Raw genomic sequence first — 18250 nt, forward strand, 5'->3', positions numbered from 1 at the left:
GTCATGGTAAGTATTTAGAGACTCATTTTTACAAGTAGGGGGTTAAGAGGGCTCAAGGAGACCAGCACTGGGTTTGGTGCTAGAGGATTAAGCCCAACAAGACAGGTTCCATGCCTCTCAGCAACATACACTTTATCTCCTGCAGCCCCAACATCTCCTGCACCAAGAAGAACAAAGACTAGGCCGGATGAAGCACAAGAGGGTAAGACAAAACCAGGCAGCGAAGCCTTGGAGAAGGGGAATTATTGAGTGATCTACCACTGGAAATGCATGCAGCACAGAAAGATCTAGGCCTGGCCCAGGGAGAGGAAGCGGGGGATTATAATTCATGAGATCACCGAACTGGCTCAAATGTGTAATTGTTTCCAAATGCGGAAGACAAGTCGGCAAGAATAAAATTATAACCATCTTCCACTATTATGTCATCTCGCCCTCTGGAAAATAGAATCGTTGTACCTAAAAGAAGACCTCCTTTAAAGACCAAAAAAAAAAAAAAAAGCATTATTCTCACAGCCCAGGCGAGCTAGAGGCTGAAAGTCACCTTCCAAAACCTATTTGGGCTTCCTAAGAATGACTCCCTTGAACATCACCAAATTACCCCCACAGAAAGCGTTAGGGTCTAAAAATTCTCTCTCCTGGCCAGCGGCCTTAACAAGAGAGTCAGGCCTACCTCTCCCTGCTGTCAAGGGCTATTGAGTCATCACTGAGGCTTCCAGGGTGAAGCTACTGTGTTTGCAGTCCAGATCCCACAGAGCCAGGGGGAGTGGCCACTCTCCCACAGCTTACCCAGGCTCGCCTCCACCTTCCGCCCTCGCCTCAGTGACACACTCAGTTTTCGGACACTCACCAAGGCCTGGTACAGCGTCAAGAGCACAGGCTACAAATTCCAAGGGGAGTGGTTTCAAATCCCAATTTGCCCACTTCCTAGCTCTGGGCAGGCTGCTGGATCTCTTCAAGATTTGGTTTCTTCACCTGCAAACTGAGACTGAACATGTCCGTTGTGACGTGTTTGTGAGGGCTAAACGAGATAATGGACACAAAGCACCCATGTACTTTACCTCGCGGCCTGGCCCAGAGCGGGCTCACAGCGAGCATTTGGTTTTCCTCACACCTCACCCACCATGCCAACCCTTCATTCTCCTTTCTCACATGACCCTGACCATGCACTGACAGGACACAGGATGCCAAGGAAGTAGGTAGCAGATCGTGACACGGGTGACAAGTATAAAACGGTATGGCTAAAGAGAAAAGGGAACACTGGGGAGAGAATCGATTCCAGGGTAGTTTTACAGCAGTGGTAATCCTTGGCTGGATCTGGGAAGATGAGTATGTTTCTAAATGGGACTGACTCCAGGAAGCACAGGGAGGGAGTGGGGAAGTGAGACAGGGCAAGGAAGAAAGCCAGTAACCGGTGCATTAACAAGCAGGTCGCTGCTGGGGCCACCTGGGGCTCGATTCAGCTGGGGAATTCTGGGAGACAAAGTAGCACACGACTCTGAGTTGTCCCAGCAAGGGAAGAGGAAGCTGGCAAACTGAGTCACCAACTGCCATCCTTCATTGTTTAAGGGTTATTAAGGTTTGAATCATGCCCCCAGCAAGACATGGTCGAGTCCTAACCCCTGGTCCCATGGATGTGACCCCGTTTGTAAACAGGATCTTGGAAGACATTCAAAGTTAATGGAATCAGGGCAAGCCTTAATCCAGTATGACTGGAGTTCCTATAAGAAGAGGAAATTGGGACACAAGTAGTAAGAGACATAAGGGGCGAGAGATGGCCTTGCACCAGAGGCAGAGATGGAGTTAGGAATGGCTGGCAGGCCACCCCAGACTGCTAGACTTGGGAGAAAGACTGATCCTGCTGCCACGATGACTTTGGACTTCTTCTACCCTCCTGAACTGCAAGACAATAAACTCCCATTGTTCAAGCCAACTGGTCTGTGGTACTTATTACAGCATCCCTGGCAAACTAAAACACGGGCATCAACTCTCTGATACTTCCGCCTCGCCCTGGGCACAGATCAAGCCTGCTCTCACAGCCACTGATCACTCTCAGTCACAGAGACATGGAGCCATCGGCATGCATGGAAACTGCAGGTGTCCTGTGGGGTGGGCCAAGAGGCTATGGGCAAGGCACGGATGAGCAGCTGCTACAGGTGTCTTAGCAATGGACTTGCAGACTCCACAGATTTGGCCCAGGGCCATATGTTAGAGCCCTAAGCACAGACTCACATATTAGGACTGCAGTCTATAGTTTGTATTGCCTGGTTGTATAGTTCTCTAACTTTTTCATGTGCTGAGTCATTCCCCTCCACCTGCAGCACAAACTCCCTGGAATCAGAGATGATGTTCTCAGCAGCCAGCTATTCTGGGCATACAGCAAGCACTCATTAAGGCACAACTTATTCCTTGATGTAGTAGCAGGAGCAGGTCAGTCCCCTTGGTCATCATCAATGACCAAACCAAAGCCAACCTGAACAGGAGAGAGGCTGCCCCAGAGCCAAGCCATTCGGGCAGATGGTACCTACGAGCCACCGGGGTGATCCAGCCCAACAGACACCGAGTCGCGCTATCATAGACAACCCCACCCATTTTTAAGAGTAATTTTGACGTACATATCACAAACATTGCAATTCACACGCTTTTAAAGTGTACAAGTCAATGTTTTTTAGTCTTTTTTGCTTGTTGCTTCTGCTCATTCGTTTTTCTTTAGGAGGCACTGGGAACTGAACCTGGGACCTCCCATGTGGGAGGAGGGCACCCAACTGCTTGATCCATGTCCACTCCCCCTCCCCCTCTATTTTTAATCTGCAGGTATACAGCTACCGAGCACCCGAATGCATCCGAGCAGAGAGGTTAAGCATGCCGAAAGGCAAAACAGTGTAGTGGTTAAACATACACACTTTGGAGCCAGATGGCCCGGGTCTAAATCCTAGCTCTGCCACTTAGCTGTTTGAATCTAGGGCAAGTTGCTTACCTCCTCTGTGCTTGAGTTTCCTCATCTGTAAAATGGAGCTAATAATAGTGCCTACTTCAAAGGGTTATCGAGCAAGTTTTAAATCAATTTGCCTTTATATAAGGGCTTAGAACAGTAGCTGGTGCATAGTAAGTGCTATGAAAGTGATTATTAAATAGAAATGAATAAATACTCGTATTGGAACCATTAAAGGACAATAACAAACTCCTGTTTAGCCCTCTCCAGATCCCCAAACACTTCATTCCTTCAAGAAATTTTTATTGTGGGCCAGCCAGGTGCCAGCTATTGTTCCAAGCAATGGGGTTATAGCAGGAAGTAAAACAAAAAACCCTATGCCTTCGTGGAGTTTGTTTTTCCATATATTGAACCCATCAGGGGAGTTCACTATTCTACCTGTTTTTTAAGATGAGGAAATAGAGGCACATATTGGTTAAGTGGCAAATCATGAACATACAAATAGCAGGTGGGGGGGATCAGGGGACTCTAACCCCAGATCACACCACCTTTCTACTCTATCCTGCTGCCAACAGTAATGTTTTAGCCAGCTCTTTAAGAGAGCGGTTCTCACGTTTGAGTAGACATCAGCATCACGTGGAGGGCTGATGGAAAGAGATCGCTGCACACCCCCCTCCCCCAGAGTTTCTGATTCAGTCAATCTGGGTTAGGGTCCCAGAATCTGTACTTCTAAGAAGTTCCCAGGTGATGCTGATGCTGCTGGCCCAGGGGCCACACTTGGGAGAACCTCTGCTTTAAAAAATCGAATCATCAACGAGCCGGAAGAAGCAATACAATCAGCTGCCTTCAGCGACCACAGAGGTTTTCCCTGCTCAGGTTTGTTTCAGAGCTACTCACTTTCCTCTCACCTGCCCCTGTTTCCATCATTTAAAAATAATGAAAATTACATTTTATTATATAAAGTATAAAATAATTATATTTTAAAATATAATTTTTCAAAAAGACCTATTTCTATCAAGCACCTTTTCTTTTGATGATTTTTCCCCCCTTGTGTTCCACTTTCCTCCTCATACACCAAAACACGAGGCGGGAGATCTGGTCTAGTTTGGGCTCTGCCACTTCGAAACCAATACTGTCCCCAGGATCATTTACTTGTCAGTAAAGTGCAGGTGCTTGATTTTTGCCCTGCCAATTCCACTATGATGTTTAAATGCCCAAGGAGATGATGTGTGTGAATGTAGTTTCTATGAACATCATGCAGCCACAGCAACAGAATTTGTAGCCCATGATATACAGCTGGAGGAGTTTTCTGCCCCTATTTATGTCTTTTGTCACCTGTGGTCCCCTAGATGAGTCACATCAGCATCACCTGGGAGCTAGTTAGAAATGCCAGTTCTCAGGCCCCACCCCAGATCCACTGACCCAGACACTAAATGACCTGTTTTAACAAGCCCTCCACGTGATTCCGATCTGCGTGCAAGCTGGAGAAGCCTGGTTCTGTGGTTACAAGCACAGGATCCAGGGCCAGAACCCTGGGTTCAAATCCCAGCTCTGCCACTTCCTAACAACCTCAGGCCAGCTATCGAGCTCCCTTAGCCTTGGCTTCCTGAGTTGGAAAACGGGGCCAAGAACAGGATCGCCCCTTCATAGGTTTGGTTGAGAAGATGAAAAGGGGGGGCATTTGGAAAGCACCTGGCATATTCTCAGCAAGCAGAACACGTGCAGCTCTTCCCATTTCTTCATTTAAACCACGGTAACCTCTTCCCTATAACCTGCGGTACCTACTTTTGCAGGGTTGCCATTTGTGAGCTTGTTGGGAGCTTTTCTGCTTATCTTGTATGTGCGTGTGTATGTGTCTTGTGCACGTGCTTTGTTCCTGCTGTTGTTGTCTGCTCCTTGATATTTACCTTATCCAAGGAAGAATCCTTGTTCCTGCCACCAGCTTCAGAATAAGGAAGGTATTTCCCTGTGTGTCTTAGTAAGACACACTCATTTCCCAGTCACGTTCCCTGTGAGGAATTGTCACATTTGCGGGGTGCTGTACCTTTGGGCAGCTGCACCCCCAAATTAGCAGCCCCTGTCTTTGCTGGTCTTTTTACTACCTTCCTCAGGAACATATTCTCCTTATTTCTTAAGCTTCCAAAGATCCACTTTGCTGAAAACCAAGCCGCTTCATTTGGACGAGTCTCGGCCTCCTTTAAGTTTCCACACAAAAGTACCTTCAGTAGATACTGTTCAAAACAAATGAACACACAAACAGAAAGGGGTGAAGGAAAACAGGCGCCTTACCTTCCAGGGACGTAACCAGAACAACATGAAGGCAAATCATGACAAGGACTATCTTGACGGTCAGTAGAAGTTCTTCTGGTCTGCCACCGTGGTTGCACTGCCCGCCAGAGAAAAACATCCTGGAGTCAAATGAGAGGAAAAGAGACCATCTCAGCTGCCATAATCAAACCCGGCAACATCCAAAAGGCCAGTTCCTCAGCCACGGCCACTGGCGATCCTGCTTCTTTTGAATTACTATGGTTCTACACGTTGCTGGTGGGAAGATAAAATGGTGCAGCCACTGTGGAAAACTGTTTGGCGGTTCCTCAGAAAGTTAAACAGAAAATTACAATATGACCCGGCAATTCCACCCTTAGGTATAGTCAGGAAAGAACCGAAAGCAGAGACTCAGATACTTGTACACAATGTGTTCATAGCGGAATTATTCACAACAGCCAAAAGATGGAAACAATCCACTAAACAGAATGTGGCATGTCCATACAATGGAATACTATTCAGCTGTAAAAAGGAATGAAGTTCTGATACATGCCACAGCATGGAAGAATCTTGAAAATGTTAGACTGAGTGCCATAAGGCAGATGTGAAAGGACACTTACATGAAATATCCAGAAAAAACAAATCCACAGTGACAGAAAGTAGACTAGAGGATAAAAGGAGCTGAGAGAGGGAGGAATGGGGGTTATTACTTAACTGGTACAGGGGTTCTGTCTGGAGTTATGAAGACGTTTTGGCAATGGATGGTGGTGATGGTAGCACAACACTGTGCCTGTCATGATGCCACTAAATTGTACACTTAAACACAGTTAAAACGGTAAGATTTTTGCATTATGTATGTTACCACAGTAAACAAGTGACTTGAATCAAAAGAGATCACAGAATCATATAAATAATCTATCCCTCTTTATATCTTATATGGTACAAGGATGGGTACCTTGCATTTCCTCCTTACTGCATATTATTTCATTACCATTGCTTGCATTTTTAATAGTCAGGAGGGCAATGAGTCGACATTCTTTAAAAAGCAATGTTTGTATCACAGCAGAATTTCAAAGCCTCATTTACAGTTCAGTGAACAAAAATCTAGTGAGGGCCAATTCAACAAAGACCTATTTTGCACCTGGTAAGGTAAGAAGTAAAGTAAAAAATGACAGGCTAAGGTCGTGCAGGGATTAAGGGGATGAGGGCCTGGAAAGAAAGGGATAAATAAACCATGGTTTCTCAGCCTCAGGGAAAAGCTGGCACTCTTTAAGAATCCTGTCGTTTAATAGCCACCACCAGTACCAGACGAGTGATTCTGTCCTTGGCCATGGAGTGATAAGGTCTTGGACCAGAAGGTGAATCCTACTTCAAAAGACGACTTACAGTTTTTAAATTAATAAACTGTGTTATATATGAATAATACAATAAATATGTCAATAAATGGCGAAATGTCCTCAATTCGTCCCTCCTCGTCAGCCCATTTCCTCTCTCCGTTCTTAATGGCATATCATTATTGATCCTCCCAAATGAGTCACTCAAACGGGGATGTTGACTTGTGTGCAAAGATGCATCAACGCCTCTCTGGAGGAAAAATTTAAGTGTCTACTCCAGCGACATGCCATAATATTGATGACTCTCAGAAACATCTTGTTAGCAAAAGAAGCGGGATATAAAAGAACGCAAATTGTACATGACTCCGTTCACATGACGAACAGAAGCAGGCAAAACTAATCGATGGAGTGAGAAGTCAGGGAAGTAATTAACCTAAAAAGGGAGGAGGAACAGTAATAATTAGAAGCATGAGGCATGAGGGGGCTTCTAAAGTGCAGGTCAGATTCTGTTTCTTGACCTTGGCAATGGTTACATGGGAGTGTTCGGATTACGGAATTCACTGAGTGCTGCACCTATATGCGTGCCATAAAAAGTTTCAACAACATGTTAAAAAATTAATATTTTTTAAGTCTCAGGACTCAGGCCTGCCCCCCCAAAAAAAAGTACTGCTCCTTAAAAAAAAAAAAAAAGGTGTAACTATTATTCTAGCGAACTAAAACTGCAAAAACACTCTCTCCCACACAAATGCCTTGAGCTCCATTCTACCTGGAATTGACACTTAGCCTGCTGACTCAGAAGACTGAATGCAAAAGAATCTAATCTGAGCTCTGGAAAGGGTAGCAGAGTTTATTTCTAGAAGGGAACTCAGAATTCACCTATCTCATTCGACAGATGAACAGAGAGGCCCAGCATGCTCCAGGGGCTGGATCAACGTCAAGAGAACCCTATTCCTTCTACCAGGCCACAGCGGCAGCCTCTTGAGAATTTGTCTGTTTGTGAGTAAACTGTTTTGAGGCCATGCAATGAAACGAATTGACAAAATCAAAATGCTATTAGGCAAGGACGACAGCAAGATGGTGGTGGAGTAAGGAGCTCCTAAAGTCAGCTGCTGCTACAGGGCAGTTAGTAAAGACCCAGAGCTCTCTGGAGCTAGTTGAGGCACCTGCCTGGGGGCTCCAGGAGGCCAGAAGAGCAGCCTGCCACATCCTTGAAGGAGTGGAAGGAGGAGACTGCCCATCTGCAGAGAAGATTTGTAAGTAGAGTGCTCCAGGCCACGGAGACCAGTGCCCATCCTCCACTGGAGGCACAAGCCAGCTCGGGAGCTTTCCGCGGCTGGAATTGGAAGCTCCACATCCCAAAGATGGGGGAGGAAGAGGCGGACGGGCACCAACTTCAGCTTCTGATGAGTAAATTCAGAGGGCTAAAGCATAATCCTGAGAACAGCTAAAGTTTGAGCCTGTCCAAGCTAGAAAGAGGTCGGAAGCTGCCATCTTAATTCTGCGCCTGGCACGAGGGGAAGCAGGGCAGACTGAAAACCACAGTGCTGGTGGGGACTGGCTTCTTTCCATTACAGCTTTACTGTAAATGTATGGAAATATATAGAGTGGATAGTAACACACGGTGAGTTAAAGCTAGTTTATAAATGGGGGTGTGGCTGAAAATGGTAGTCTAGGTGTGTAAATGCCAGTTGACAGAATGCTAGAGAATAATCTAGGAACTGAATAGCACAGTAAACCAAGAGGTAGATGAGATTTGTGGTTGATGGTACAGATACAAGAGTGTCCTTTGTGAGCTAGAGCAGACGTACATCACTACTGCAGGGTGATGGGAATGTGGAGAAGCATGGGAAAAATACAGCTGGAGTGACCTATGGACTGTGGTTAACAGTAATAATACAATATTCTTGCATCTATGCCAAAGATGTACTGTGTCGATAATGGGGCAAGTATGGAAAATGTGAGCCAAATGTATGCTGTGGACATGGTAACAATCAGATGATATTATATTATCCATAACAAATATTCCACCACAGTGTGGTGTGTTGATAGAGGGGTGTTGTTTGGAATTCTGCACATGTACATGATTGTTTTATAAGTTTACAACTTCTGTCATAAAAAATATATTTTAAAAAATAATAATAGGGTAGGCTCGGGGGAAAATACACCAAATATAAGACAAGGACTATAATTAGCAGTAAGATTTTGACAATATTCTTTCATAATTTGTAATGAATGTCTCACAACAATGCAAGGTGTTGATGGAGGGTTGATGTATGGGACCCCTATAGGATGTTATGCATTTTTGCTTTGTAAGTTCACAAGTTTTACTATACACTCGTTGTTTATGTATGTTCATATATAAATGATATAAAGATAATAATAATAGGGTGGGTTGGGGGAAAACACTTTGGTTAGTAGTAATATTTTGACAATGCTCTTCAATCATTAGTTAAAAATGTTTAACAACAATGCAAGGTATTAGTGGTAAGGTGAGTCCTGCATGATATTATATGCTTGTTTTGTAAGTTCACAACTATTACTATATACTTATTGTTTATGTATGTTTATGTATGAGTGAAACACTTCCATAAATTTTTTTAAATGTAAAAAAATAATGCTATTATGCAATTTCAAAGTTTCTGCAAACTCATTCTTGAGCTCTGCCAACTCCTAGAGCACGACTTAAGGGGCATATAAACTATGGTCAAAGTTAAATTAATCATGGTACACAGAGACTGCTTGTTATGTTATGTGCTTAACTTGGGCCTCTGATCAAAATACACCACGCCATCTTCATGGTAAAGAGCAAGTCCTCAAGTCCCAAATGAGGACAGGAAAGGCCCTCATTGATCAGAGGGAAACTGGTGGATTTTAAAACCCTACTCATGAGGCATAGAAGTCATTTTTTACCTTTCTACCTTTTCAGTATTAGAGAAGTTGTGGGTCTACAGGACAATCATGCATAAAATGGAATCCCCTATACCACCCCACCACCACCACCTTGCATCAGTGTGGAACACTTGTTACAACTGATGATAGCACATTTTTATAATTATACTATGAATTAAAGCCCAGGGTTTAACTTAGGGTTCACTGTGTAGAGTAGTCTTACGGATTTTTAAAATAAAGTTTTTGGAAATTATTTTAATTTTGTAAAAAATACAAGTCATTTCCATCTTTTTCAACTGGAGCATGTCTTCATTTTCTGGTGCAAGTTGGGTTAGCTCCAAGCTATTTAGGTTATCAACAAAGATTATTTGAATAGCCACCAGTTTTCATCAAATTTTCAAGGTGCTAAGGATGGCTGTTGAGATAGTATCAAATTACAGAGAAAAATATCTGCTAGCATGTGAACAGCAAAATCTAGACTGCAGCCCTGGATAACTGTTCACTGATAATTATCCCAAATTCATCTTGTTCCAGGGCCCTCTTATATGGTTGTTGACTATGATGTAAATGACAACCCCTAGGGTTGTGCAGTGCACAAACCACACGACTGTATGCCATGGGCCTCACTTCGACCACTTCAAGAAACTGTTCTAAATTTCTTCAATTTCCTTAATTATTATCACTCTCATATAAAAGTATACCATTTGCACAAACTTTGATAGCAATAAACAATAAAAATTTTAAAAGGGGGAAATAGGCCTTGGTGAGAGTTATTTTCCATTACTTCTGGTTAACTGACATTGTTTGATCATACCATGGCTGCTATGACATGTGCAATGACTGACATTTTTGGCCTGAGTAATAAGAGGTTTAATAATTGATCCCTAAGTCTTCTGGAAAACTCCATGTCTTTGAGATATTTACATTGAGTCATAGCTGTTGGCTAACATTTAGACTAGCACAAGAGGAAATTAGAAAGGGAGGTGCTGAACAATGTGGACAATGCAGGAAGGAAAGGTGAGAAATCAATTGACTTGGATTGCTCAACTGTCACAGAAGTCAAAGAATCTCAAGGGTGTCTGTCTTTATGTTTAACCACTTTGAAAATAAAAATCAGGAAACAAGAAGAATGAAGAAAAAAATCTTCATAGCAGTTAATCATGAAAGTCATTTTACTGAGTGCTTTATATAATTAGCTACAGTTCCTAAAGCAAACAATGGAAAACAGCACCAGTGATTTAATTAAGTTATGGCATTATGACAACCAAGTAGTTCATGCTCACCTATAAAGGAATAAATAAAATAAACCCAAAACCCTATTTATTCATTATATCTCTAAATCTCCCAAACAAAATTTAATATACAATGAGCCTAACAAAATAATAGCAATTCAATATTCTCTTCAATTACTAATAGAAATATAACATAGATTACTTACAAGGGGAAAACTGTCAGTAAAAGCACAATTAAATTTCTATTTAAAGTCAGCTAAAAGTTCCCAATACAGGAAATATCTCAGAAAAAGTAAAATCATTTCTTTAGTGTTCTAGGAATATGTTGGATTAAGTTATTTTAACTAAACCTTCAGCTGAAAACAATTAAAAATCATGAATAAAATATGAAAAGCATTTTCTTAAGTGTATCAAAGAGCTGATATGATAGTAAGGAATCACCAGGCCAATGTCAAAGGCAACACAGGAACACAGAGAAATAATATTTCAATGGAGCCACTTAGGCCTGAAGGTGTGGGCTTAATAAGGCAAACCTGAGCTTCAGATATGAAATATGAGACACAAAGAACAAAAAAAACAACATCTAACATACATTTAAACAAAATTCAAAAAGGAGAGGATGGGGCAGAGGCAATGGTTGAAATGATAATGACTGAATGACCCCAAACAGGGATAAGCACCAAGACCAGATTCAAGGTGCCCAAAGACTCTCAAGTACAATAAATAAAGAGATATATACACCTAGACACATCATAGTGAAACTGAAGAAAACCAAAGACAAAAGAGAAAAGCTTGAATGTAGCCAGAGGAGAAAAAGACAGTTAACCTTTAAAGGAGCAGCTATCAGACTGACAGGCTGTCTTCTCAGAAGCAACAATGGGAAGCCAGAAGGTAGTGGAACAGTACCTTCAATGTGGTGAGAGAAAATAACTGTTGTTCTAGAATTCTACTCCTAGTGAAAATATCTTTCAAAAACAAGGGCAAAAGAGAGACATTTTCAGACAAATCAAAATGTTGATATTGTTCATCACCTGCAAATTCTCGCTGAGATAAATCCTTCAGAATGTATTCAGGCAGAAGATGTAAGATCTGAGATGCGAGAAGGATTGGAGAACAAAGAAATTGGTTAGTATAAGGCCAGGCCTATCTGTAACATTGGTAATATCCAAATCAAGAACACAAAAGGAGGCCCAGTTTGCCCCTATTCTTCCCACTAAGACTTCACCCTAAACTTCAAGAGCTTTGTGCATGTACATGTGGACTCCCCAGCCCACATATCCCCCCTTCTCAACTGCAAGCAGCTGCCCCATGGTCATTCCTTGGGTCTAGAGGTATGTATACCTGCAGCACGGCTTGCCCTGGGGAAAAGGCCTATGCAGGTTCTAGAAATAGGAACAGAATGTTGGGTAGGAAGTTCCAGAGTCCTGTATTTCCAGAGCAGGATCTAGAAGCAAGGATTGGGGATGGAGGGAAGCTGGCTCCAAGTGGACATGTCTTCTTGCTGACACTAACTCCTTACCCGTTAGAGAGGGTATAACTGGAGAAGGGCCAGAGTGGGGCCTCTGAAGCATGAGATATAGTCAGAGGCTATAATATATAAACTGAGATGAAAAATATGAAAGTGAAAAAAAATTTAAAGTCTTCCAAGGCCCTTGTGTTATCCTAGAGAAGGCTAAAGATACTGATTATCTATAGACATTGAAAAGCAGTAGGGAAACGGACTTTGGCCCAATGGTTAGGGCGTCCGTCTACCATATGGGAGGTCCGCGGTTCAAGCCCCGGGCCTCCTTGACCCGTGTGGAGCTGGCCCATGCGCAGCACTGATGCGCTCAAGGAGTGCCGTGCCACGCAAGGGTGTCCCCCGCGTGGGGGAGCCCCACGCGCAAGGAGTGCGCCCGTGAGGAAAAGCCGCCCAGCGTGAAAAGAAAGAGCAGCCTGCCCAGGAATGGCGCCGCCCACACTTCCCGTGCCGCTGACGACAACAGAAGCGGACAAAGAAACAAGACGCAGCAAATAGACACCTAGAACAGACAACCAGGGGAGGAGGGGAAATTAAATAAATAAATAAATCTTAAAAAAAAAAAAAGAAAAGCAGTAGACCTGTTGCGATTTCTAGGGTATCTACTAAAGATTTTAAATGGGGCATATAACTTCCTAACTGGTAGAAAGAGGAAAATAACTTTAAAAATAGTCAACAGAGAATCAACAAAACCAAAAGTTGCATGTGAGAAGATCAACAAAACTGATAAACCCTTAAGTGGACTGACAAAGAAGAAAAGAGAGAAGACACAAATAAATAAAATCAGAAATGAGAGGGGGGACACTACCATGGACCCCGTAGAAATAAGAGAGATCATAAGAGGATACTATGAACAACTCTATGCCAAAAAACTAGAAAATGTGGAAAAGATGGGCCAATTCCTAGAAACACAAGAACCACCTACACTGATCCTAGAATAGAAGACCTCAACAAACCAGTCACAAGTGATGAGATTGAAACAGTCATCAAAAACCTCCCAAAGATGAAAAGCCCAGGACCAGATGGCTTCACAGGTGAATTCTACCAACCATTCAAAGATGACCTTATATCAGTCTTGCTCAAGCTCTTGCAAAAAATTGAACAGAAAAGAAGGCTACCAAACTCATTTTATGAAGTCAACATCACCACACTAATACCAAAACCAGATAAAGATACTACAAAAAAAAGAAAATTACAGACCAATACCTCTAATGAATATAGATGCAAAAATCTTCAACAAATACTTGGAAACAGAATCCAAAAGCACATTCAAAGAATCATACACCATGATCAAGTGGGTTTTATTCCAGGTATGTAAGGGTGGTTCAACACAAGAAAATCAATTAGTGTAATAAACCCCATTGATAAACTGAAGAAGAAAAATCACACGATCCTCTCAACTGTTGTAGAAAAGGCATGTGACAAAATACAGCATCCTTTCTTGATAAAAACACTTCAAAAAATGGGAGTAAGAGGCTTTCTCAACACTGTGACTATAATAAAAGCCACTGATTATACACTTTAGATATAGAGCATATTGTATGTGAATATATCTCAATAAAACTGCTTACTAAACAAATAAATAATTTTGCAAGAATAGCCAGAAACAGCAGCTATGTACAGCAGGAAAAATAGAGAGAGACTGAGAGGTGAGGAATTTTCTTGTTTGTCTGTTTTTTGTTTATTATTATTATTACTGAAATAATGAAAATGCTCCAATAATGATTGAAGTGTTGAATGTACAACTATGTGATTATACCATTATACCACTGAATTGTACACTTTGGGTGAATTGTATGCTTTATTAATATGTATCAATAAAATTCATTCATTTAAAAAAAAAGAAGTCAGACTACAAAAAAAGTCAACAAATCTGAAATCCATCTAGAATATAACGATACATAAAGTTTGAAGTTAAAGGATTGAAAAGATGCCAATTACTAATCAAAAGAAAATTAATGTGCTGATACTAATATCAGGCAAGTTATATTTTAAAGCAAAAGCATTACCTATGAATAAAAAGGTTCAGTCATAAAACATTCAATTCAATGCAGAAGCAATAAATTTCAATGTGGATGCAACTAATAGTACAGCTGCAAAATAAACAAAGCAGCAAAATACAAGGAGAAAGAAAATAAATTCACCCTAACAGTGAAAAATATTCACACATCTCTATCAACAATTGATAAAAAGTAAAAAAGAAAGCCAATAAAGATATAGAATATTTGAATGACACAGTTAACCAAGCTGACTTAAAGACCATGTGTGTAGTACTCCCCACCAAACAACTGCAGAAAACATAAACTTTTATAGTGCACATGGAAAACTGTGTACTATATAAACGAAAACTGATAGGGGGAAGCAGATTTGGCCCAACGGATAGGGCGTCCATCTACCACATGGGAGGTCCAAGGTTCAAACCCAGGGCCTCCCGACCCGTGTGGAGCTGGCCCACGCGCAGTGCTGATGCACACAGGGAGTGCTGTGCCATGGTGTCCCCTGCATAGGGGAGCCACACGTGCAAGTAGCGTGCCCCATAAGGAGAGCCGCCCTGCATGAAAAAAGTGCAGCCTGCCCAGGAATGGAGAGCTGACGCAGCAAGATGACGAAACAAAAAGAGACACGGATTTCGTGTGCCACTGATAAGAATACAGGCAGACACAAAGAATACAGGCAGACACAGAAGAACATACAGCAAACGGACACAGAGAGCAGACAACTGGGGGTGGGAAGGGGAGAGAAATAAATAAAATAATAATAATAAATCTTTAAAAACAAACAAAAAATACTGACAGGGCCATAAAGGAAATCTCAAAAACATTTTACAGAATTGGAAAAAAGAAAAGGAGCATATTCTCTGACCATAACACAATTAAGCTGAAATAACAAAAAGTTAAATTTGTTAGTTAACAAAAACTTACGTGTCTAAGAAGAAACCATAATGCATATTAGGAAATATTTTGACCTGATCAACAATAAAACACTACAGATCAAAACATGGGATATAGCTGATCTGTATTTTAAATGCACATATTAGAAAAAGAAAAAAGTTGAAAATTCATGATTTAAGCGCCAGCTCAAGAAGTTTCAAAAAGACCAGCAAGATAAACCCAAAGAAGAAGAAAGGAAATTTTAAAAATTAAGGCATACAATAATGACAAAGAAAAAAGGCATAAAATAAAAATTATCAACAAAACCAAAACTAGTCTTTGAAAAGACAATTCTAGGGAAGTAGATGTGGCTCAAGCAACTGGGCTCCCATCTACCATATAGGAGGTCCAGGGTTCAATGCCCAGGGCCTCCTGGTGAAGGCAAGTTGGCCTGCACAGAGCGCTGGCCTGCTCAGAGTATTGCCCTGTGCAGGAGAGCTGCCCTGCACAGGAGTGCTGGCCCACACAGAGAGCTGGCGCAGCAAGATGACACAACAAAAAAGAGACACAGAGAAGACAATAAGAGATGCAGCTGATCAGGGAGCTGAGGTGGTACAAGAGAACAATTGCCCCTCTCCCACTCTGGAAGGTCCCAGGATCGGTTCCCAGAGCCACCTAATGAGAATACAAGCAGACACAGAAGAACACATAGTGCATGGGCACAGAAAGCAGACAACTTAGGGGGTGGGGGGGACAAAGAAATCTTCTTTAAAAAAAAAAAAAGACAATTCTAGCAAAATTAAGAGGGGGAGGAAGAAAAGAGTGTGAGAACAAATACAAATAACCAATATGCTTGGGAAAGAAAAAAGCAATGTAACTGCAAATGTGAGAAACATAAAAAAGATATGAAGAACTTTTGTACATCAAAGGACTTTATCAAAAAAGTAAGACAACCTACAGAATGAAGGAAAATATTTGGAAACCATATATTTGATAAGGATTTGGTGTCCAGAATACATAGAGAACTCCTACAATTCAACAAGAAACAGACAAAAAAACCCAGTTTAAAAATGGGCAACAGATCTGAATAGACATTTCACCAAAGAAAATACACAAATGGCCGATAAATACATGAAAAGAAGCCCAAGGTCATTATCCATCAGAGAAATGCAAATCAAAACCACAATGAGAGCGCATCTCACCCACACTAGTAAAAAAACAAAAACATAGGTGTGGATGTAGCTTAAGTGGTTGAGCGCCTGCTTCCCACGTACGAGGTCTCAGGTTCTTTCCCCGGTACCTCCTAACAACAAAACCAACCAACAAACGAACATGCCAACTCAGGGGAGCCAGTGGAGCTCAGTGGTTGAGCACCAGCTTCCCACATTCAAGGTCCTAGATTTAACCCCTGGCCCCAGTACCTTAAAAAAAAAAAAAAAAAAAAAAAAAAGAACTGAAAACAAGGAGTAAAACAAACATTTGCTCACCAGTGTTCATCGTGACATTATTCTCAATTGCCAAAAGGTGGAAGCACCCCAAGTGTCCATCAACAGATGAAAGGATAAACAAAATGCGGTATGTCCATTTGATGGACTGTCATTTGGTCACAAAAAGGAATTCAGTTTTGACACATGCTGCAACATGGATGAACCTTGAGAATATCTTGTTGAGTGAAATAAGCCATACACAAAAGGACAAATACTGTATAACCTCACTTATATGAAATAAGCAGAATATGCCAATTCAGCCAGAAAAGACAACACAGGTTACCAGAGACTGGCATGGGTGGGGAATGGGAAGTTAATGAGTTAGTGGTTTGGAGTTCCTGTTAGGGGTGATGGAAAAGTTTTGGCAATGGATAATGGTGATGGAGGCACAACTTCGTCCGTGTCATTTCACACCACTCCACTGAATTATACATTTGAAAAGGGATAAAAGGGGAAATTTTAGGTTGTACACAAGTTACTACACACACACAAAAGTCCGTGGAACTGTACAACCCAAAGAGTGAACCCTAATGTAAATAGTAGGCTAAAATTAATAGCATAATTATAGTAATATTGTTTTATCAATTACAATAAAGGTAGTACACTAATGCAAAGTGCTAATAACAGGGCAAACTGCAGGTGTGGGGGGATAATATGGAAACTTTGTACTGTTCGCACAATTTTTCTGCAAACCTACAACTTCTCTAATTAAAATAAATAACATTAAAAAAAGATAAGATGATCTTAGGGTAAACTATTCAGTAATTTTAAACTTTAGATAGAAATGAACAAATTTCCACTAAAAAATTTAACTTATTAAGAAAAAATAGTAAACCTGGACTAGACATATAACCATTAAAAGTCTCAAAAGATTTCCCACAAAAAAACACTCCAGGCCCAGATACTTTTACTGGTGAGTCTATCACATAGTCAAGTAACAAGAATTCCAATCTAATAAGAACTTAGAGAAAAGAAAAAAAGAGAGCACATCCTAACTCATTTTTACCAGCCTAGCATAACCCCAATGCCAAAACCCGACAGGGGAAGTTCTCATCTTTTTTACCAATCATATAAATCAAATGATTCTAATTACAGAATTGTTTGGAAGACTCAGCAATTTCAAATCTTGTTAATTGAGGTAATTTGAATAAATATAGGATAAAAGGAACCATTCCAAACTTCAGCAGCAAAATTTTCAAAGGTTAAGGTCATCAAGAACTAAAGTCAACATTTCTCAACACTGTAAGAGAAACAGTCTCCCACACGCCAAAAAAAAAAAAAAAAAAGCCCTTGATCAAGATGACAGAAACTGAGCTAACTAGTAAATGCTGAATATGAGCTCTAAAACAGCAGCTTTGTGTATTTGTCACAGCACAAAATGAAGTCAATGACTGCAATGTGAAGCTCCCACATCTCTAGAAGCAAATGGAAGAAAAATGATCGGTTTGCTCTTGACAGTGCAAAATGATTTTCAAAACTAGCATTAGGCGCATTCTAATGCAGACAAAAGAGCTTCAGTCAATAAGTTAATCACTATCAGACATGCAAGATTAGAGTAAATAAATATTCCCAAAAGAACCTTGTGGGAAGTGGGAAGTGCTTTTGGCTCCCTCTCTCGCCTCTACAGTCCTCCACTCTCCTACCTATAATCTATAACTCTTGACTATCCGTGTGCAGATTATCCAAGGCAAAGCGAAGGCCTGCGTCCTCTCTCCCTCTCACGCT

General features: G+C 41.4%; 1 protein-coding gene across 10 annotated transcripts in view; it reads right to left on the reverse strand.

Annotated features, from left to right (window-relative positions):
• ADGRG2 (adhesion G protein-coupled receptor G2) overlaps positions 1–18250 on the reverse strand; it is a 132224-nt gene that overhangs the window by 73805 nt on the left and 40169 nt on the right. For all 10 annotated transcript variants that reach the window (XM_058292309.2, XM_058292312.2, XM_071213199.1 and 7 more), the window contains one exon: positions 5219–5337. In XM_058292309.2, the coding sequence (XP_058148292.1) occupies positions 5219–5336 (118 nt within the window). In that variant the 5' untranslated portion in view covers position 5337. The remainder of the gene's footprint in view (positions 1–5218; positions 5338–18250) is intronic.

Source organism: Dasypus novemcinctus, chromosome X (genome assembly GCF_030445035.2).
Source record: "Dasypus novemcinctus isolate mDasNov1 chromosome X, mDasNov1.1.hap2, whole genome shotgun sequence".
NCBI classification, from domain to species: Eukaryota; Metazoa; Chordata; class Mammalia; order Cingulata; family Dasypodidae; genus Dasypus; species Dasypus novemcinctus.